The sequence below is a fragment of the Phaethon aethereus genome, assembly GCF_964289735.1.
Source record: "Phaethon aethereus genome assembly, chromosome: 5".
Classification (NCBI taxonomy): Eukaryota; Metazoa; Chordata; class Aves; order Phaethontiformes; family Phaethontidae; genus Phaethon; species Phaethon aethereus.
Genome location: NC_138579.1, coordinates 26,018,387 through 26,040,511, shown reverse-complemented (window position 1 = coordinate 26,040,511; position 22,125 = coordinate 26,018,387). Strand labels below are relative to the sequence as shown.

At 40.0% G+C, this 22,125-nt stretch overlaps 1 protein-coding gene across 1 annotated transcript; it reads left to right on the top strand.

Annotated features, from left to right (window-relative positions):
* Nucleotides 1-581: 581 nt before the first annotated feature.
* Nucleotides 582-6,318, top strand: CIPC (CLOCK interacting pacemaker; the record flags this gene model as incomplete). Its single annotated transcript, XM_082000827.1, has 3 exons — nucleotides 582-666; nucleotides 1,591-1,760; nucleotides 5,440-6,318. The coding sequence occupies exons 1-3, from the start codon at nucleotides 594-596 to the stop codon at nucleotides 6,316-6,318; spliced, it is 1,122 nt and encodes a 373-aa protein (XP_081856953.1). The 5' UTR covers nucleotides 582-593.
* Between the last annotated feature and the right edge of the window lie 15,807 nt (nucleotides 6,319-22,125).

The window sequence follows — 22,125 nt, the reverse complement described above, 5'->3', positions numbered from 1 at the left end:
AATTAATTTCTTCCCTCCTATGCCTTAGGTTTTCTGGCATCTTTTGACCTACCCTAAAGGATTCAACAGCCATGCCTAGTATGATACTGTTCTTTTGTAGTTGGTGCAGGGGACTGAAAGATTGGATTATGGAAACTTTCCTGAAACTTAAATCATCCCAAGGCAGATTGTAAACTTTAGTCCAGAAGATTCTATGAAGTAGTGTTGTCGATGCAAAGAATTGTTGCCTATCTTTTCTAATCCATAATGAGTTATTAAACTTGCATAGTTTAGAGAGTTTTGCAAGCCTTTGCTGACCTAAATGCGTGGTAAACATAGAAAATGTGAAGCTGGGAGCTTAATAGAATTGTACAGATTGCTTAACAGATGCAGCAAACCTTTGGTAACCAGATTTCTATAAGGACAAACATGGCCTTCTTTGTTGTCTTGTACTGATGGAACTTTCTTTAGATTCAGAGAAAGTCTTGTTTTGTTCTTGTCTATTTTTGTAGTTCCTCAATGGAAAAGGTGTTAAAAACTGCCTGCAGCACTATGGAAGCATGGAGACAAAATAGTTATCTCTTGAGACCTTCAAGGAACTATTGGGCAAAGTGATGGAAATGAAGAGCTTGAACCATCACTTCAGCATGGCGGCAGCTGAATCTGACAAGGACTCTGGATATTCAGGTTTAGAAAACCACTGCATTACTCTTTTTTTGTGTTATCTTGCTCAGACTTTGCTTTTACTGGTGATATTTGACAAATCTGATTCTAGCCCCTTACAGTTTGTGTGTCATTACCTGGAAGGGCTTTTGTATGCAAGACAGGTTGTATCTGCAATCATCCTACCATCAAAACTTATTTGGAGTGGAGCTTTATGTAGTTATAAAGTTCATCCTGTGAATTTGAATGGCATAAGAATTTAAAATGTGCCTAATAAAGAAATGAATGGAATAACCTCAGACTTCAGAGTCTAGAAGTGGGGATGACAAAATTACTTTTTGTTCTTTGCAGTGATGAATGAACTGTTGGATTATGCCGTATAATGTCTCTTACAATTTGACCAGATTGTCAGTAGAGCCTGATAAACCAGGGAGAAATTGTTATAACATCAATAAAATGTAGATGCAGTGTGCCAATTTAATACTCAACAAAACTGTGCAAAGATGGCCTTTAAAAGAAAAAAAAACGCTTTTGTGAGAGATGTCTGCCTTATTGGGTTTGTAGATAGAAGATTTCAAGACACAAAATGCCAGCAGCACAGGCTATGGTTGTGGCAATGGACTGGAGCATGCAGTTCTTTCCTGCACCAGGTTTTAGAGCAGTCTTCATGATAGTGTGCAGTCCCTTGGAGACTAAATACAAAAGAACAAAAAGTAATAGATTTTTTTGGGGAGACAATATCTGCATGAGAACTGGCTGGAAATATAAAGCCTTTCATTAAAGGCTATTTGACAGCTGTCAAAGCATATCTAATTTTATTGGTATTTCAGAACTAAACTTTATTGTTCTTTGTGGCTTGGTTGAAAGGAAGCAGAATAGTAGAACTGAAGAGAGGTAGCAAGCATGCTGCATGTGAAACAACTAACAGCTGAATTCTGCATCTGGCAGATGGAAGTTCAGAGTGCCTGAGTGCTATGGAGCAGACTGACTCGGAGGATGTACTGAATGCATTGTGTTGGAATGCAGAGGATGGGCCTTGGCAATGCCCAATGACCACAAGCAACTCCTTTCCTGCACTTTCTCCTATGGTCCTAATGAAAAATGTGTTAGTTAAGCAGGTAGGGAAGAAATAATATATTGGAAAATATTGCATGTTCTGCAGTCGCTGGGGTTTTTTTTTTTAATATTTTTCCTTTCAAAAAGGTTTTACAAAGTTGTTGCAGTCCAGAAAGTAACTGGTAACTTGAAAAGTTTCGTTGTGACAGCTTGTTCTTTTGAGGCAGTTAGAACTACTAAGACGGAAAAACATGAAATGGAGAAGCTCTGCTACATCTACTAAACCTCTTTGTCCATAGACCTTTAAAAATGTTATGTAAATAGCACCAAAGATCAACCAAAAAAGTCAGTGTTTTCCTTTTGAAAGATGGTGTTTTCTCTATCATTCAGTAAAGATGGGAAAGCAGGATGACCAGTTTTGCTTTCTAGTTCTTAGGTCCTAGAAGTGCTCTGTGTGCAATGGGAAACACTAAACCAGAACGTTATAAATGAAAAAATTAAATCTGTATCTGAAGTTAGCTGTGGTATTTTTACTTTTAACAGTTGTTTCTCTTAATTGTGTGTGATGGCTCACATTGCAACAGTTACCTTCCCTATATATATATGTCCTTCAATATCTTGTTATGTGTTGTTCCTCCAGCACATCTGTGAGGCTCATAACTTTTATATTGTAACAGAAGATACCAGAGCTCAAAGTTGAAAGTGTTGCCCTATTATTAGACTTCTTGCTCTGTACTCACTTATGTTTTCTGAGCAAAAGTTCTTCAGTGTTTTTTATTCTTTTTTCCCCTTCTCAGAAGTATTCTCATACAGATCCTGATTCTTTTTCTACTGAAACCATTACGACAACAAGCAAAGCCTATTAAATTCAAATACTGTGTATCAATGCTAACAGAGATATCAGTTTCTGTTAGTATTTGGCAGATTATGCATTTGTGGGGAGGATGGTTCTGATCTCTGAGCATTGTGCTTTCTCTTGGCAAGAAACAATTTTATTTTATAGTCATGTTTCTAGATGTGTGGACAAAATACTGTCTAAACAAATGCTGAAGTTTTCATATAGTAGGGAGTAGGCAAGCTTCACCAAAGGCTGATAGCCTTTGGCCTGGAGCTCAAAAATTAAACACTGATCGCAGTTGTAGTCTAATGTTAAACTCCAGGTTGTGTTGCAAACAGTTAGGAGAAGTAGCTAATACATATATATATATGTATTATAAATCATATATATAAAAAAAACAACCAAACTTGGTAGTGTAGCAGAAACGGAATTTGGAGAGGAAGAGTTGGAGGTAAATAAAATTAATAGACTCAGTTTTCTCGAGCAGTGCATCATAACATCTAAGTCTAATTATGTATGGTTAAGGAAAATAATGTTAAATTGAAAAATGTTTACTGCAGTAAACAAAAGCAACCAGTCTAGGTCAAAATAATGAAGTGTCTTTCTGCCTCTTTCCATTATGCCTAGTTACCTCAGATAGTCATGCTGGTCATCTTTTTAAAATGTGTCTTTTCAACACAGTGCTCAGTTGGGCTCGCTGGACCAAAAAGAAATAAAATGCAGCATCTAGTTACTGCTGCTTATTTGTTCCAGTTTCAATTTCAGTCAACATCATCCTTCTGTCTTAGAGCCACTGTGATTCTGCGCAGTGATGATGGTTACCTGCTGTCCCACTTTCAGGGTGTAAACAGCTAACAACAATAATGTTGCTAAAAACAAAAACTCAAGCAGGGATTAATTCTCTGAAACACAGTGCTGCTTGTGGCAAGGTTTCTCTAAGTCTTATAAAAGTCCTTAACAAGTAGGAAGGCTTTTTAGACAAGTGACACTGATACCTGCAGGATGTGAGCTTTCATTTAAAAGAAAAAAAAACAAAGGACTTTGCAGAATTAGTAAAATAAATGTGTCCTCCTCTACTAAAAATGAGATTTTGGCTAGGAGAACGAGAGCAAAATGCAATGTGAGCGGGAAGGAGAAGAAAGTAGGTAACAGAGATAGGAAAAAACAAGAATGCAGCTCTTTTGGCCTCAATGGTTTTGCAGCTTTGCTGTGCTAGATAATATGCAATTGTGCAGTAAATGACAACTTCTGACACCAAAACCTTGCTCCTTAAGACTCTGTGTTCTGTCGTCTGTGTGTATAGCCATGGTGTTTATATACATTCTCACTCCTAACATTTCCAGATGCTTTTTTTTTTTAATGTGTTTGTCCTTTCTTCTGTGATAAGGCAATAATATTTATTTTTTAGATAGTTATTCTGTATCCCTATTCCATAAGCATTTTGCCCACTGAACCAAAGAAATTCCGTGTCAAAGTCAGTAATTGAATCTCATCTTCAAGTCTCAAGTGTCCTAATCAGTGGGTAATACCCACTTTTGACAAGTTCAAGCGCTTTGCTGGGGGAATGGACGTCAGCAAAGTATATTAGACTTTGCCAGTTTAAATCTTATGAGACTGGGGGAAAGGAGATGGATTTCAGATGACTCAGTATAGTACCAAAAATAATAAAATGTATTTGCGCTAGCAAAAAAATGTGCCTTCGGCAGGCCTGCCAGTAATATTTCAAGTCATAAGGAATTGGAAAAGCAGCTGACAGTATATTATATTAATACAAATGTAGTGGTGACGACTTAAATATATTTAAGAAGTGAGATTTTGCTTCAGAAAGAAATAGTATCTCTTACTAGACCATATGATATGTTTGGAGAAAAGCAGGCATGCTTTTTGGCCAGGAGATCTCACGAAGATCCATAGTAATGTATTGGAGGAGGAAGAGGTAATGTCTTGTAAAAGTGGCTGTATTCCCCTATGTTGCAGAATATGGCTTGTGGGAGGGAGTAAAAACTTCGGCATTTTTCTTGAAATATAATGCTTTCAAGGTTTATTGGTGTGGACCATTTTGCCAGAGGTGTGGAGTTGAACTGCTCTGGGCTTACAACAGGCTTTTTTCCTTTCATTGGTTAATATTCAGCTTTTGGGGTTTTTTTTCTACTTATGGTTTTAAACTTACTGAAAAGTTTATTTTAAGTTTTGTACTTATTATTACTTAAATTATTACTTATTATTACTTATTAATACTCAAATATATTACTTATAATACTTAAATTTATTACTTAAATTATTACTTATTATTACTTAAATTATTAAATTACTTATTATTTTAAGTATTGTACTTAAGATTGCAAGACTTACTGAACAGCTGTCATCTATTTTAAATAATCATTTTGAAAGCTTACTGTAAGACTAGAATTGACAAGTTGAGAGTTGCTGCCTTTTGACAAAGAGGGAGCCTATATTGTTCCTGAAGTGTCTGTGAAGTCTTTCTTTGACTCTCTTAAAATATTTCTTAACAACAATGTTATTTTTCAACTTTTCTGTACCCTTGTTGTTTGACCACAAGTCTGGGTCAAACTTTCACTTGAGCGTTGTACAACATAAGCATGCACTGTAATCCTCATTTAGGAAAGCAAGTATAAATTCAGGTTCAATTGTTTTTAAATGTATCTGCTGTTCCATAGTAAATGGATTATGGATTACAGCTTTGATTCTAGTGCTATGCTCTGTTGTTAGAGAAAAAGAGGATGATTTTGATGGAAAACTGTTCAGAATGTATTAATTGGACAGTGTATATCAAATATTATGGAGAAATGGCACAGTCCATCTGTTTCATTTAAGGTTTTTGTTGATCCTCTTCTACAGTGTTGTTGTAAGACTTCTGTTTTTCCCCCGTTTGTGCTTCTCAGGGGAGTTCATCACAGCTCCAATCTTGGACTGTGCAGCCATCCTTTGAAGTGATTCCAGCTCAGCCACAGCTAGTATTTCTTCGTCCATCAATCCCACCTCCCATTAACTCTCACCCTGTTGGGAAAAAGAGAAATGACTCCACTAACTACCTGCCCATCCTGAATTCTTATCCCAAAATAGCACCACAGCCCTGCAAAAGAGATCACTCCTTTGATCTAGAAGAACGTCAGGAAACCAGTTGCCACAAACGACTCTGCACAGAAGCACCCAAGATGGAGACTTCTCCTGTATCGAGGAGCACAGGCTTGCCTACTAGTCCTTTTGCTCACCTACCAGTTAGCTTTAAGACCCCTCAGGATTCTAACCAGCAAAGTTCTTCAATGCTGGTGACAAATGGAAAACTGTCAGCTCTTCCTGGTTTTCGTCGTGTTTCCAGTGACACTCAGAAAGTGCCGGGTTTGACTCCCCTTTTGCCTTTTGGAACTCTGCAGGCAACAAAGTGCACCTCTCATGAGAGCGAGAGTGCAGCACAGACTACGATGCAGTCTGCAGTGTGGAGCCCCCCGTTGATACCAGAAGATATTTGCACTACCCCTGAGCTGCTCTTGCAACAACAAAGCAAGTGCAGACGCTTTCAGAATACACTCGTCGTGCTGCGCAGGTCAGGATTGCTGGAGATCACTTTAAAAACTAAGGAGCTTATTCATCAGAACCAGGTGACTCAAGCTGAGCTGGACCGGCTGAAGCATCAAACACAGCTTTTCATGGAGGCAATAAAGAACAATGCTCCACAGTCGTGGGCAGAGCTAGAAGCATCTCTAACAGGATCTGATAAAGCTGATAGCAACCTTGAAGACTCCACTTATCCCAACATGTAATAAAAAGGTACATAGCTGTTGGTCAAGTTTGTGCCTCCTGTTTCCCGTCTCAAGCTTTTACTTGAGCATTTTCTGAGTCCAAGACTTGAAAAGGGGCATGCCATTAACAACTTGTCTTCAGAGCCAGTTGTGGGACTGGAATAGCATGGTGGGGTCCTGACAGAATGGATACTTACTACTTCAGTATGACCTTGAACTCCATGCTAACTCTGTGTACTTCCTTGGATTCAAGAAGCTTGGATGTGTGCTGCTGGCATGTTCCCATTCTTGCAGTGAACAGACAGTCATTTGCAGCATTCTGCAAGCAAGCATCTTCCTACTCTCATCTTCAGATAGTTCTGAGAATGGAACGACAGAATGGCCCCAAAATCGGGCCATCATCAGTTGGAAGTAGATGAAGGGACTTGGTGTGAGGAGAGGAAACTTATTTCAGTGGGATGGTATCTTTAGGCTGTTGCTGTCTTTTGTTGTAGCAGAGAGTCTTGCTTTGGGATGTTAATGCATTTGAATTAGTGAAGATCTGCTTGTGCTGAAGCAGCATTCTAAATTCAGTGCAGTCTTTGGTCAAAGTGATGGTGTCTTAGGACCCAAGTGGAATGATGTGTTTTGATGAGTATACTTTTGATTTTGATGTGTAAAATTGAATGAGTGAAAATCACAAGGCTTGTGTACAAGACAAGTGGCTTTGGATTTTCTTAGTAGCTAACAGATTAAACAGTGTTATTAAAGAGTGCAGTGACTTTTTTCTAAAACAGTACAAGGAAGATATTAATTTACCAGGATTAATTTGGCAAGACCAGTTGCATATTATTTGATATGTATATCTTTAGTTTACAAGCCTAAACTCCCTTTTTTTCTGTGAAATCAGATTGCTAATTATATAAAAAAAGGAGAGATGTGGAAGGAAAAAAGAAAAAGAAAAAAGAGAGTGAGAGATGTCAACCTGGATAGTCTCCCTGAAAATTTTATTTACTTGAGTTTGAACTTAAAAACCGAAAAATCAAACAAAAAAAACCCCACCAAAAAACTAAAACATTTTTCCTCCACGTAAATTTATATCATTCCTAGCCTGCTTGCCTTGAGATATAGCTAACACCACTTTGTGCATAAGACATTAGGCCTTACTAGTAGAGATCCACAGTAGTCATGTTACAAAAGCTGTTCTACAGACATTTATTTAAGTTCAGTTTATGTAGACACTAAACTATGTGACCCCCTCCAATCTGAAGGGTTTTTTTTTCAGAGGTGGTCTGTGTAGAGAGCTAAGAAAGGCTTTGTCTAAGAATGTTAAGGAATCTGGATTGTTTATGGTATATTCCTTTCTGTGTGACAATGTTTTCCAAAAATTGTGCAGTCTAGGTGACTTGGTATTTTGATGCTTTGATCACTTCTATCATCTGTTTCAGATTCTTAAAAAAAGAAACTTGAAAGTAGTGTGGATGTCTTGCTAAGTTGTGACTAGACCTTTCCATTTTCTGATGCCTCTGGGAATCAATATTGCAGAAGACTCTGGAGAATGCTTATGTAGTCTTCCTCAAATATGTGCATTGGAGAAATTGTGAGGGGCTTCCCTCTTGTAAGAGGATTCCACCTTTTTAGACTGATGAAAAGAAATGCCGTACATGCCTCACAAAGAAGAGAAGTATGAATCATATTTGTAACTAGCCATAGGCCTAGAGAGAAATTTTGTGGCAGGATTCACCCTAGTGGAGCTGTAGCAAAGTAATAGCCATGCCTTTCATGGTATCCTGCCCACCTGCTGAAGACTAGAGCAGTATGTGGGAACTGAGTGTTCATAGATTATGTTCTGTCATGTATTTTTTTAAAATATACCTGCTATCATTGTGCATACTAGGATGTCTCATACTTGCAGCACAGCAATATCGAAACTCAGCCAGCAAACCCAGAAGGCTGGAAGGCAGCATAGTACAGTGTAATAATGTAGGACATGTCCTATCTAGCTCTTTTGGAATCAGTTGTGATATCTGCACTGAATGACATTTGGCAGGATAGATGTGATTGTACCTTAGGCCACCTGTGAAAGAATGCCGAAAGATAAACTTGTTTCTTCTGAGCTGCTTACAGGAAGGGGAAGAGACAGTAGGAGGCAGTTCCGTTGATTGGATACCTGTAATAGGCCTAGAGGTGAGGTATGAGAAGATGCATAGAATATCTTTCCTACTTTTCCTAAAATTCTTATTCTACCCATCAAATAGGAGAATTTGAAGTTCAGAACATACATATTTTTAGGAAGTGATTGTCCTAAAAACAAGATGATGGGCTCAGGCTACCTAGACATGAAAGGAAGTCAGAAGAAAAGACGTCCAATCCTAGCTGTTTGAGACAAGAAAAAGCAAGTCTACTGGTCACCTCTTCTCCATCCTGTTTCCATAGCTCTGGTACAGTAAAAGGAAAGAGAAATTGGCCTTGCAGGGTAATACCCTCTGAGTTAAGGAGACTCTAGCTGATAAAAGTATCTCATAGTCCACACAGTACCACATATTTTTTTTCTTCCCCCTGACAGCACTGAGGGTGGGCTGAAGTGGGTGTGCTTATAGCTGATGGGCCTTTCAGGGGGTGTAATTTGTATAAATATATATTCAATAAATCTGTGAATAAAGTCCAGCAGCTGGTTAGAAATCTCCTACTGGGCATCAGTCCAGACTTAAATAGTATTTGCTGAACTAGAAAAATCCCCTCTGGAACTATTATATGTAAATCTGGGGCCCCTTAGGAACCATATCCCTAGATAACTGCAAATCTTGATGCAATATCTATTTAAAAAAAAAAAAAAAAGGATGTTGAAGGCCCCTAGTGATGGATATGTCATCAAGTACTGTTCTGTTCAGTTTCTCTTAGCTTAGCTGCCTTTATTCCTAGAAGCCCTGGTAAACCTTTAAACAATAAGGTCTTTCCTTTCTTGGCGATTTAATAAAATAGGTCAGCTTGGAACTGTGTTGAAAAAATCAGTTGACTACATCAGGACCAGAAGAAGTCCTGATTCTGGGCAGGATCTGGAAGTGGTCCAGTGGATTTGAACAGAACCATTAGCCTCTCTGATTGGAAACCTGTAAGCAATGAAGTTAGAGATTTTTTGACCTTTGAAGCAGCAAGACTTTGCATTAACAAGTTAGCTGGAGACAGCTGTCCCAGTCTAAAAAGTCAATCAGATGGCTTGCTAGGCCTTCAGTTGTTGCTGACAACTAACAGGGAGAGTAGCTTGATGGGTCAGAGGGACTGCTGGTTTTCTGTTAAGTTTAATAAACGTTGGTATTTTTGATTACTTTTACTATGTATTTTTTAAATTCTACTGCTCTAGTTGGAATGTAAACACTTTCTGTACTTTTAAAGTCCATTGCCAGCTCTGAATACAGTAGCCTAAGAACTCTATTATAGAACATGACCTTTTTACTAAAACTTTACAGAAACAGACTGTGAAATATGAATTAAATAAAGTATATACTTGAAAAGTGTGGGTTATTTTAATGCTATTACACTGTGGAGTCCTTGGTTCCAAAGCATGCTTTACATACAGCTCCACAACAGCATGTTGCCCATGTGGGAAAGTGCAGAGCCAATAGTGATACTATGATGTATCTCTCTGAAGAGAGTCGTGAGCTTTAACAGTATGTATGAATTAAAGGGTCTTTGGGAGGAGCATGAGTAAAAGTGGGCTGTACAGAACACTAAAAATACATTGTCGTGGGTGACCATTGCCGTAGATCTATCATGAACAACCTGGAAGGATTTTTCCATCTCTGAACTGTTATCTCCATGTGATGACTGTACATTATGCTCACCGTCTGTGCAGGGTGAACTCCTACGCTGTATCTTAATCCTGTCAGCCGCGTATGCAGAAGTTCTAAATTGTGAAGTGAGGATCTTGGCTACTGAAAGAATTACTTGAGTGAAAAATTTTACTCTCTCTCTTTTGAGGAAAGTTCTTCAACTAAATCTCTATACCAGCCTTTCAGTAAAACACATTTTTCAAAATGTGGCCATCTTTACATGGTCTTTTCTTTGCTCAAAGATGGCTCTTGCAGTGAGAACTAGGCAGTCATTCCCAGAACATCCAGCAGCCTTGTGGCATGAGATCCTGTCCTAAGGTACGAGAGATTCTGGTTAAATTTCTTACTTGGCACCAGACAAGGCAATAACTTGAATCTCGTTACTTTACATCCAAATAGGAGTACCATCAATTGAAGTAATTTTATTCCCTGAGACTGGAAGCTCAGTGTTTGCAAATTTTGTATTTGTAAAAGGTACAGGTACAATTCAAGCAGGAAATTTTCAGATCTCTGTGTCTCTTCTAGAAACATGGTGAAGTCTATCTGCAGGATGTCAGGCCTCTTCACCTTTATTTCACTGAGGCCAAAAAGGTGAGTTGCTTCTTTCAGGTGCACTACATGTGTCTCGTTTTTCTTTCTCAGGAGACACACGCTGAAAGGAGCAGTACCCACCCCACGGGCTTGGGCTGAGGAGTCTCCTGGAATGCAAAATTTCTGGCATCCACTAGGTTGAACGTAGCTTGCTGTTACTGCTTTTGTTCTCAATTCCTGGGACAGAGACGCAGGGTCTCTACCTACACAATTTTACAATTGTCTTGCTGTATCTAGGTGATGCTTCCTTTCAGGCTGCTGTGTACTGCAGCCATCTAGCCCCCAACTGTATTGCATGGTCCAGAGTGTCCAAAATGCATGAGACTTCTCTTCCGTTTTTAAATCTGTACCTCCTTTAAGGTATGTCCATGAGACAAACTTAACGATTCCAGTGTAATCTGATTCAGAACTCAGAAGGAAACACCATGTGTTCAGTCTGTTCTCTTGTAGAGCACAGTTTCCAAGACTTCAAATTCTTGTTTGAACTAAAGAGTGTTTTTTGAGGAAGCATCCTGCTTTGATTTGAAAGCTCCTAGCGATGAAGAATCCACCCAATTTGTTCAAAACATAATTACTTACTGTTAAAAATGTGCCTCTCATATTGAGCCTGAATTTGTCATCTTTCAGTATCCAGCTGTCAGATCTTTTGCCTTTTGTCTGCTAAACTGAAGTGCATGCTGTGACGTTGCTGTTTTCACTGTAGGCATTTACAAACTGAACAAGTCATTCTTCAGCTTTCTTTTTTAAAGTAACTGATGAAGCTATCAAATCTTTTGAATCCTTTATTCATCTGTGGCATTCTTCTGTGGATCCTTTAAAATTACTTAAATGCATTTTTAATTGGAACACTAACATTAATAGCAGAACATGATTGCTAAAAGAGTTTTACAGTATCAACCCTCCCTACTGCCACTCTGCCTCATTTTTATAGCAGCCTTGGCCATGGCATCAGATTGGAAGTCTAAATCATGCTTGGACCTGTTGCTTCTATGATTGGTGAATGCCTGTCCTTTTAAGTATGTTTCCACACTCCTTTGAATGAAGTTTGCAGCCAGAAAGAAAACAAACTGTTTTTAATAAGTGACCAATTGCATTCATTAGTTACTTCTCTCCCTCGAAACTTTTTCACCTTTAGATTTTAAAGGTAATTTTATGTTGTATTCCAATTATTAAAAATAATACTAAATAATGTTACGGTCAAGAACCATATACCGTTTTCAAAATAAGAGTAGAAGATAGTGTTTTATAGATCTCTATACAATTCAGAAACCGTCGTTGTAATGCATTTCACGCCATCCAGTTAATTTTGTATAATTCTGGCTTCAGTCCGTGTCACGTGGCACACTGTTAAATGCCTGTCAATCAGAAGTATAATTATTATGTCTGTGTTGGCTTTGTCCTCAACCAATTTTTAATTATAGTTCGTCAAAATAAGGAGTCAATTTTATTTGACCAGCTCTATTTTTTATAAGCTTCATTAATTTCGATTATTTTTGCTTTCTATGTCCTTGATTAATCAAAAATTATAGGTTATCCCATTATTTTCTCTCAGTTGTCCAGGCTATGTTCATTCAGATCAGTCTACCTACCCACTGAAAAACTGATGCTGTATTAGGCCTTTCATCCCCCCAGTCCTCTGAAATCTTTCCTACTGGTCTGAAATTCATTGAAATAGTATTGATGGTCCAGAGAGTGTCTTGGTTAGCTCCTGTTAAATTTCAATCATAACTTATTCGGACTTGCAGACTTTAAAATGTTTAATAACCGTTGTTTAAAATGCCCTGAATTACTTTTTCAAGTGGAAATCAAGCTGCTGTAATGATACGAGAGTAATACATCTGGCTTTTTTCTAATTGCTCAACGGAAATTTTTGTGAAATGCTTTTGCCATTCTGCACTGCAGCAATATAATTTCCATCTTGAAATGGAGTGCTGCCAGCATAAAGATTTCTTCTGCATCTCGTACATTTTAAGAAATGGAGGAAGTGGGCTTTCCAGGGCCAAAAGGGGAGTTTCATCAACTTCTTCATTGTTTTCTTCTCGTTTTTATTGCGATTAAATTAATTGAGTTAGTTTAATGGAACTGGAATGCCTCTTACCATGCCCACTTAGGCAATCTTACCTTTTTTCCATAGCAGCAGTAGTGGGGGGGTGGGGTTTAGGCCATTTATATTTACCAGGAGTAAGAAATCCAATAACAGACAGAAACACAATCCTTATTGTTTTTTAATAGATACGACTGCTTGAAAAATTTATGTGTTTTCAGTGGAAAATTCCCATGTTTTTATTGGAAATGAAAATGTCTTTTTTCTGGAAGCTTAGTGTTTTTTGTGGCATTAGTTTTAGCATTAATTTTTCAGTGAATCTCAAGCAGTATGGAAATAGTCTGGACTGTGGGGGTAGATGTTATTTCCCTTTACCCTCATCCCCTTCTCCTGGATTGTTTTGGGTTGCCTGTACAGGAAACAGGACCCCAACTTTGATGAGTGGTTCCATCATCTCATGCTGAAGAAGCAGAAGTCTGCATAGACAGCCAAAACTGCTCAATTGTCTGCAATGGAGGGAGACTAATAGAGAACTCCTGAGTAAGGGAAGATGAAACAGCATCTCCTGATAGAATTGTTAGCTCAATGAGTACAAATACCATTTTCTCACCATATCCCTAAAAATGCTAATTGAAAGAAAATAGTAAGGGGTTTTTTTTGGTACAAAACATCGCTGTGGCAGAGAGGCCTTGTTCTACATTTGTCAGAGGCAGAGTTCTGTGCAGTGACTTTTGTAAGGTGTTAGCGTGGAAAGTGCGAAATATGAGTAGACAGCAGGAAAGCTGTTTTACCCAAAGTGAATGTTAGCAATGCCTATTGTTTTGTATTATAGAATCATAGAATCATTTAGGTTGGAAAAGACCCTTAAGATCATCGAGTCCAACCATAAACCTAATACTAGCAAGTCCACCAGTAAACCATGTCCTTAAGTGCCACATCTCTTGCTAAGTATTGTCCCCCATGCAAATGATAATGCTGTACAACATGTCCAAGCATGCTCGGAAGTCAGAATAGGATAGTCTTCGTCAAAGTGAAATTGGCTCTCACTATGCAATCACTTCCTGCGGAAGGATCATTAACTTCCTGACACAGCTGGTGAGTGAGCCCACCAGGGGAGGTGCCTTGCTGGACCTGCTGTTTACAAACAGAGAAAGACTGGTGAGAGATGTGGTGGTCGGAGGCCGTCTTGGGCTTAGTGATCATGACATGATAGAATTCTCAGTTGTGAGCTAAGTAAGGAGAGGGATCAGCAAAACTGCTATCATGGACTTCCGGAGGGCAGACTTTGGCCTGTTCAGGTCACTGGTTGAGAGAGACCCTTGGGAGACAGTCCTGAAGGACAAAGGGGTCCAGGAAGGCTGGACAGTCTTCAAGAAGGAAATCTTAAAGGCGCAGGAGCAGGCGGTCCCCATGTACCGTAAGAAGAGCTGGCGGGGAAGGCGACCGGCCTGGCTGAACAGGGAGATTTTGCTGGGACTCAGGGAAAAGAGGAGAGTTTATCACCTCTGGAAGAAGGGGCAGGCAACTCAGGAAGAATACAAGGATCTCGTTAGGTCAAGCAGGGACAAAATTAGAAAGGCAAAAGCCCAGCTAGAGCTCAGTCTGGCCACAGTCGTAAAGGATAACAAAAAATGTTTTTACAAATATATTAACAACAGAAAGAGAGGCAAGGAGAATCTCCATCCCTTACTGGATATGGCAGGGAACATTGTCTCCAAGGACGAGGACAAGGTTGAGGTACTTAATGCCTTCTTTGCCTCAGTCTTTAATAGCCAGTCCAGGTATCCGCAGGGTATTCAGCCCTCTGAGCTGGAAGATGGGGATGGAGAGCACAATATACTCCTCATAATCCAGGAGGAAGCAGTTAAGGAGATGTTAAACCACCTGGACACCCACAAGTCTATGGGGCCTTATGGGATCCACCCGAGAGTACTGAGGGAGCTGGCGAAGGAGCTTGCCAAGCCACTCTCCATCATTTATCAGCAGTCCTCGTTAACAGGGGAGGTCCCAGATGACTGGAGGCTTGCCAGTGTGACGCCCATCTACAAGAAGGGCCAGAAGGAGGATCCTGGGAACTACAGGCCTGTCAACCTGACCTCTGTACCGGAGAAGATCATGGAGTGGTTGGTCTTGAGAGTGCTCACAGGGCATGTGCAGGACAACCAAGGGATCAAGCCCAGCCAGCATGGGTTCATGAAAGGCAGGTCCTGCTTGACCAACCTGATCTCCTTCTATGACCAGGTGACCCACCTAGTGGATGAGGGAAAGTCTGTGGATGTTGTCTACCTGGACTTTAGTAAAGCCTTTGACAGCATCTCCCACAGCATTCTCCTGGAGAAACTGGCAGCTCGTGGCTTAGACAGGTTTACTCTTTGCTGGGTGAGGAACTGGCTGGATGGCCGAGCCCAGAGAGTTGTGGTGAAAGGCGTTAAATCCGGCTGGCGACTGGTCACAAGTGGTGTTCCCCAGGGCTCAGTTCTGGGGCAGGTCTTGTTCAGTATCTTTATAGATGATCTGGATGAGGGAATCGAGTGCTCCCTCAGTAAGTTTGCAGATGACACCAAGTTGGGTGGAAGTGTTGATCTGCTGGAGGGTAGGAGGGCTCTGCAGAGGGATCTGGACAGGCTGGATCGATGGGCAGAGGCCAACTGTATGAGGTTTAATAAGGCCAAGTGCCGGGTCCTGCACTTTGGCCACAACAACCCCATGCAACGCTACAGGCTTGGGGAGGAGTGGCTGGAGAGCTGCCCAGCGGAAAAGGACCTGGGGGTGCTGGTTGACAGCCGGCTGAATATGAGCCAGCAGTGTGCCCAGGTGGCCAAGAAGGCCAACAGCATCGTGGCCTGTATCAGAAATGGTGTGGCCAGCAGGAGCAGGGAAGTGATCGTGCCCCTGTACTCGGCACTGGTGAGGCCGCAGCTTGAATCCTGTGTTCAGTTTTGGGCCCCTCACTACAAGAAGGATGCTGAGGTGCTGGAGTGTGTCCAGAGAAGGGCAATGAAGCTGGTGAGGGATCTGGAGCACAAGTCTTATGAGGAGCGGCTGAGGGAACTGGGGTTGTTTAGTCTGGAGAAGAGGAGGCTGAGGGGAGACCTTATCGCTCTCTACAACTACCTGAAAGGGGGTTGTGGCGACGAGGGTGTTGGTCTCTTCTCCCAAGTAACTAGTGATAGGACAAGAGGAAATGGCCTCAAGTTGCACCAGAGGAGGTTTAGATTGGATATTAGGAAAAATTTCTTCACTGAGAGAGTGGTCAGGCATTGAAACAGGCTGCCCAGGGAGGTGGTGGAGTCGCCATCTCTGGAAGTGTTCAAAAAACGTGTGGATGTGGCACTTGGGGACATGGTTTAGGGAACATGGTGGCACTGGATTAATGGTTGGACTTGGTGATCTTGAAGGTCCTTTCCAACCTAGTGATTCTGTGTGATTCTGTGATTCTGTGTGATTCTGTGATTCTGTGATCCTATCGCTGGCCATGCTTGCAGCATGCTTACACAATGATGCTTTCCGAGAACACTCTGGGAGTGGGTTGCTGACATCAATTGTGTGAGAAATGGCCAGAAAGAACTCTGAAACATTTGTTCCACACTAATTGTGCAAGGACGGCAAGTCTGGGCTTGAAGATTATAATCTGAATACTGAAACGCCTCCAGATGTATAATGGGAGCTGCAGCCAGCCCAAACTGGAGCAGAGCGGTGAACCGTGCTGAGGGTCTATTGCTGCAGTGCTTGTGGTCTGCAGTGGCAGCGCTTGGTAGCGACTGCTGTAGTCAGAGAGGCGATGTCGTTCAGAGTGAGCTGTTGGTGCACAGGTACACCAATGGCCCTGACTAGCATCTAGCAGTTCAAAATCAAGCTGGGCAGTCTGGACATACTCCTCATGGCCAAAGCCAAAGGGTCTATTTCTTTGAAAGGCTAGGATGCAAAGATAAAACTTGCCTGCACATTAAAATCGTTACTTGGTTGATTTTTTTCTGCAGAAAAACTTAAAACAGTGATGTTAGGTGAAGCAGAATGATGCACTGCCTCTGCCTGATCCTGGAGCCCCCAAAGTTATGGGAAGCATTATTGGAGTTTCTAAGGCTTGCTTTTTTCCAAATTCCACTGCTTCTCCAGCACCTAAACACCTACCAGACCAAGACACTACAGCTATCTGACATAAAAGGGGTTAGTTTATCAGTGAGCTTAGCTGGGTGACTGGAAGCAGATGAATGCAAATAAGATAAAAATCTTGAATTCCTGAGAGTGAGATTACTCCCCGATATCACTTTTCCTGTTCCATGTCATTATAATGTGTGTTTATCCACGGGTGAACACCTTAGAGGAGTACCCACAAGCTTGTTTCATCTCGCTGTTCTGGCAGTTGGTTCAGTAACAACCAAGCACTTGGTAGCCCTGCAAAGATTCACTATTAACTCCTAAAAATAATGACAATAATAGTAACAGGCCACTGCCTGCATCTCACATTAGTATGGGGAAGGAAGGAAAACACCCCATTGTTCTCCACAGCTTAGCTTAACTTTGGGCATGCTTTCGTAATTTCTTTATCACACCCTGTTCTGATGCAAGATCAGTCCTTTGCACATCATTTTCCAGAAAATGGGCTATGGCATTCATTTTAGGTCCTTTTAAGATAGAAATATGACTAAAAAGAAGTCTAAAAGAATGCCTGACATTGTTTCTGTTTGGGATGAGAACAAATATAGCAGCACTCAATTCTTCTTGGACTCTTCTCATACATTTCCATGTCCCCCAAGCTTCAGGTCAGAAGCTGAGCACACATAACAGCATGAAATTGGTATTGGCAATTATGTTCACACTTAATGTCCAAAAATACCATTAGCACTCACATGTCTAACATGCTTTTGAACTTTTTCCTTTTTTTGAGATTTGCCTTGCTCTCTTTCATATTAACTCAAGAAAGATCTTGATGTAGATGTGATATTTATGATGTGGAATATGAGCTCTCAATCTTGTTTTAGTGCTTGTTATTGATGTTCATTATTTCCTTGGCATGACAAAATGTTTGTTTTAAATCATACGCTGTTCTCAATGCACTGTAATTTTCCATTCCTTTTCCACAGTCTACACAGTCACATCAGGTAGTAGATAAAATAAGAGAACTTCGAGTGAGGAACTGGTTGCCATATGGCTGATGCCTAAAATCTCAGCAATTTGAGGGGAAGAAAGTGGAAGAAGATGAAGTAAATTCCACAAAATTAATGCCATAAGTAGGGGGCAGCTGTTAGTAGAGAAGGAGGAGAACAAAGGCAGAAAGGAAAAGAACACTGAAGAGCAGTGTTATGAAGGATTTTTCTCACAGGTGCATGAAAATAGATTTTAAGGTAGCCATTCAAACACAGTATCCTAAACCTGTTTTCCAGATTTCTTTTTAAAAATCTGCACACTATTTTTAACCAAAAAGATTATTTTTTCCCCATTTGATCTGGTTGTATAAGCTGAAATGTATCTTGATAGTGGAGATGAACTCGCTGCTTTCATTGAGTGCTTGCTCTTCTCCCCTCCTTTTTCCTTCGGCCAAAGAGTAAGCTGTAGGCTTAAGTTCATGGCTTTAATCCTACAAATTACACCCAGCTCAAAAGCACTTGACACCAACATTGCTACTGCTGCATGAAATAATTCAAACAATAACATATGGTTGGCACTGAGGTGGCCCCCAGCTCTGTTCCTTGTCTCTCCTTGGAGAAGGCACTTTGATCTTCTCAGTTGTAAAATGAGAAAAGCAATACTTGTTCCCTATTAGAAAGTGCTTTAAGCTTCTTGTATAAGAATTGCAGTATTGGTATATATTAGTACAAGTCATGGCTTTGGGCTGTCGTGGTTCTGGTGCTGAATTTTCTAAAGGCTGAGCATCTATGTGGTTATACTAACCTACATTTTGTTTCACGTTAATAAATTAAACTATATACTCACTGGGTTAATTTCACCTAGTGTAATTCCACAAGTGAATATAGAGACTGGTTTCTTATGGTTTGGAAAACTGAAAGGAAGGAATATAGGGGACTAAAATCTCTACTTCTATGCCTATCCAAGGAAATTTCTGTAAATATCTCAAGGTTGGTAAGACTAGGGGAATGGAGAGAGTGTTAGCTGGCCATGTTGCAGACACAAAAAAAACCTTTTGTGGTGTGAGCAAACATCTGCCTTGCCCCACTCATGTATTAATTTATGCCCACACATGTCATTTTCCTCCCCAGCATGTAAATCTGTTCATGTAACTGTAGTAATGCAACATCTGAAACTGGGGTCAAAAGCCTGGAGGCTTATCAGATGTTGTATTTTTGTATCTAAAAAGTTAGGTTATTTGAAATCAGAAAAATACTCTCAATGCAGTCCTGGAAGACACTGAGTACTGCAGCCTAACCAACAGAACTGAGAAACAATGAGTAAAATGAAGGGTCTGAGTAGTGCAGCTGTAGTTATGGGACTATGTCTATGCTTGAAGCTAAGAATATGCTCAAATCTTTTTTCCAAGACTGAGCTACAATGCTGTGCAACTAGAAGGACTATTTTCATTATTGTCTTTTCATCCATGGAGCTTCTGTCCTGCTTGCTTATGTGTGCTTACATAGTTTGCACAATTTTGTTGGAGAGACAAACTGGGATTTGTCACAGCCCAAGGTGAAAAAGATCAGGACATGGGATTTATAAGGACTGACCTTCGAGGCAGCGTAAAGATTTCTAATTCTCTCAGACGGCTTGTAATTTGTAGTAGTGCATTAATGAGTGGAATTTTTGTATGCCTTGAAGAAACTTTAGAGGCACAAGACTGTGCTATTTGTGCACCTATATAACTCAAGTGGTTGAGCATTCCTCTCAAAATTCACATTTGTTAAAAGACCTGACATTTGGCTAGTTAACTGCAAAAGGATTACTTTCTCTGATGTAGTGCTGGAGACTTCTGACCACCAGAATAATGCTTCTAATGCCTCAGGGACTTCCTATGGGGAGTGAAAACCCGTAGAGCCTCTTAACACTTTGACCTAAAGGTAAACCTTAATTTTAGGCTTTTGCTGGAAATTTAAATTATGTATTTGTTACATTTCCACTGGGGTTTCAGTAAGTAAATTTTGTCAAACAAGTATAAAAGGTCATTTTAGTTGATTCATAAATAATAATAACTGAGCTAATGAAATGTCGACTTCCTCCTCTGTGGTATTTCCCAGATACTGTGAAGGTCTCCCAATTCTTCCACGTAAATCTTTTCTATATGACCTGCTATGTTTTATCAAAAATGTTTCCCTGTATTAGATTTGGAGGGAGAGGGAGATGGAGCAAGAGTAAAGAAAAAAAAGAAAGAACATCTTAAAATTATGTCAGAATTCAAAAGTTGTTTTAAATCTATTATGACATCTCAGTTTGCCTGTATTTATGTAGCTGCTCTATTTAAGGGTCCTGACATTTCCACAAGTTCTTAATTGGCAACATTTCTCACCTTTCCACTTTCTCAGTTGTATTATGGGAAGTTAACCTATCTTAACTGTTCACTTCAAGGTTAAAAAAAAAATCAAATAGAAATATAGATATGTTTTCTTCAGTTTATATACACACAGAATGGTCATTCTGGTGGTACTTGAAAGTATAAAAGAGGGTAAAAACATAAGTGGTTTGGGTATCTCTTAGTCCTATTGAAATGTTGAGAAATATCATCATAACTCATAATTGAACAAAAACTACTTTAGGGATATAAAATTGCAAAGTTCTCTGCCATCTGTCAATCATTGCTGTAGCATTTACAAACAGAAGCCTTGTGGGAATCACATACTCTAATCCCATGCTTATAAAGAGAAGACCAAAACACTGGTTTGTGCTTCTTTCAACACATATCACCTATATGTAATTACTTTATTTGCACAGCTATTTGTATTTCATGTTACTTTTATGGAATAAAGCACTGGTACTAATAAATATTTTGAACCCAGCTGAGATGGCAAGAAGTGCAATGCAGAAAACGAGAGAGTCATAATAATATAAATAAATCCCAGGTGAGTATGATCAGTATCTAGCTCCTCTTGGCTGAAGCTTGAGCAACTGTCTAGGTAAAAAGTGGAAGCTTCTCTGGTTTATTCTCCCCCACTGTTTTCCAGCAAGAGCAGGCAGTTCCCTATTCACTGAGCTTTACCCTGTTCAGTTCTGTAACTCTCTAGATGTGAAGATTTCAGCTTCTCCAACCTAAGATTATCCTAAAGGCTGACAGTGGAAGAACTGCTATTTGGAAGTATTTCCTGAAATGTTAACATGTCATTTCCTTTTCTTAAATTGAACTCTATTTCTAGTTAATGCTTGTTTATCCAACAAGAATTATTTCCCCCACCCTCCAAAATACATGGATGGTTGCCACATTTTCTGCACATCCACTTTGGCTGTAGTTACCCAAGTTAGGCAAATATAACCATTTTTTCCCCTTACAAATTCATTTCTCAGCTTCTTAATAATCTGTGGCTTTTCTGTGAACTCCATCTGGTTTGACTAATGAAAGCAAAGCCGAATATAATATTCTGTGTCTTTGTTGCATCAGAGCACCATGAAAAAGATTTATTGGGGTTTTTTTTGCTTCAAGGTCACCTTCATATGCAGTATGAATTGCTGCCATCTTGTCCTGCAGGCTCATATTAAGTTTGTCCATCATGTTATAATTTGTAGGCTGAGTTGGCACACTCCTTCACATATTTCACACTTGCCTACTCTTTTCCCATCAACACAATACATATCCTAATGAGTCCCCCCTGATATCGATCCTTTCCCAGAAGATGCTAATAGCTGGTTGGATGATGCTGGACAAGTTTTGGCCAAATTAGTTCATAAGGAGTAGTCAGTACACAAAGCCAAAAAGAGATTGTCAAGGGGAGAGATGTGGTATTTGCCTCCAGCCTGACTACAGAATTTCTTCTACCCCAAACCTGGATCTGATAGAAAGCTTCTGTGTTACATGAAGGATCGTTACCTGAGCTAAGGGCTTTTACTGTGCTGTTGACAGCCTGGACAGTACCACTTCTTTCTGAGCTGATGGCATCTCTTGCTGCAGGACATTGGCTCTGCCCAGGCTGACTGTGCCTGCCAGCTGCATTGATTATATAGACAAATTTCTGAAGCACCTGACTACCGTGAAGCAATAGAGTGATCTGAGGTGGTTGTGGGCTGAATTCATACACCTGGAAAACACTTCAGTTCTGGGAGCCAGAAACCAGGTTTTATATTTGATTTGAAATTTCAGCTTTCCTCCTGGCATCAAAAATATTATGAGTTTTTAGGTCTCCATGAACTATATGGCAAATAGCTTAGTAGAACTTTGTTGACACCTTTTGCTTTCTGCAGGAAGTCCCTTTATTTCCTTGTGCCTTCTTTTATGGCTTCATAGTCACA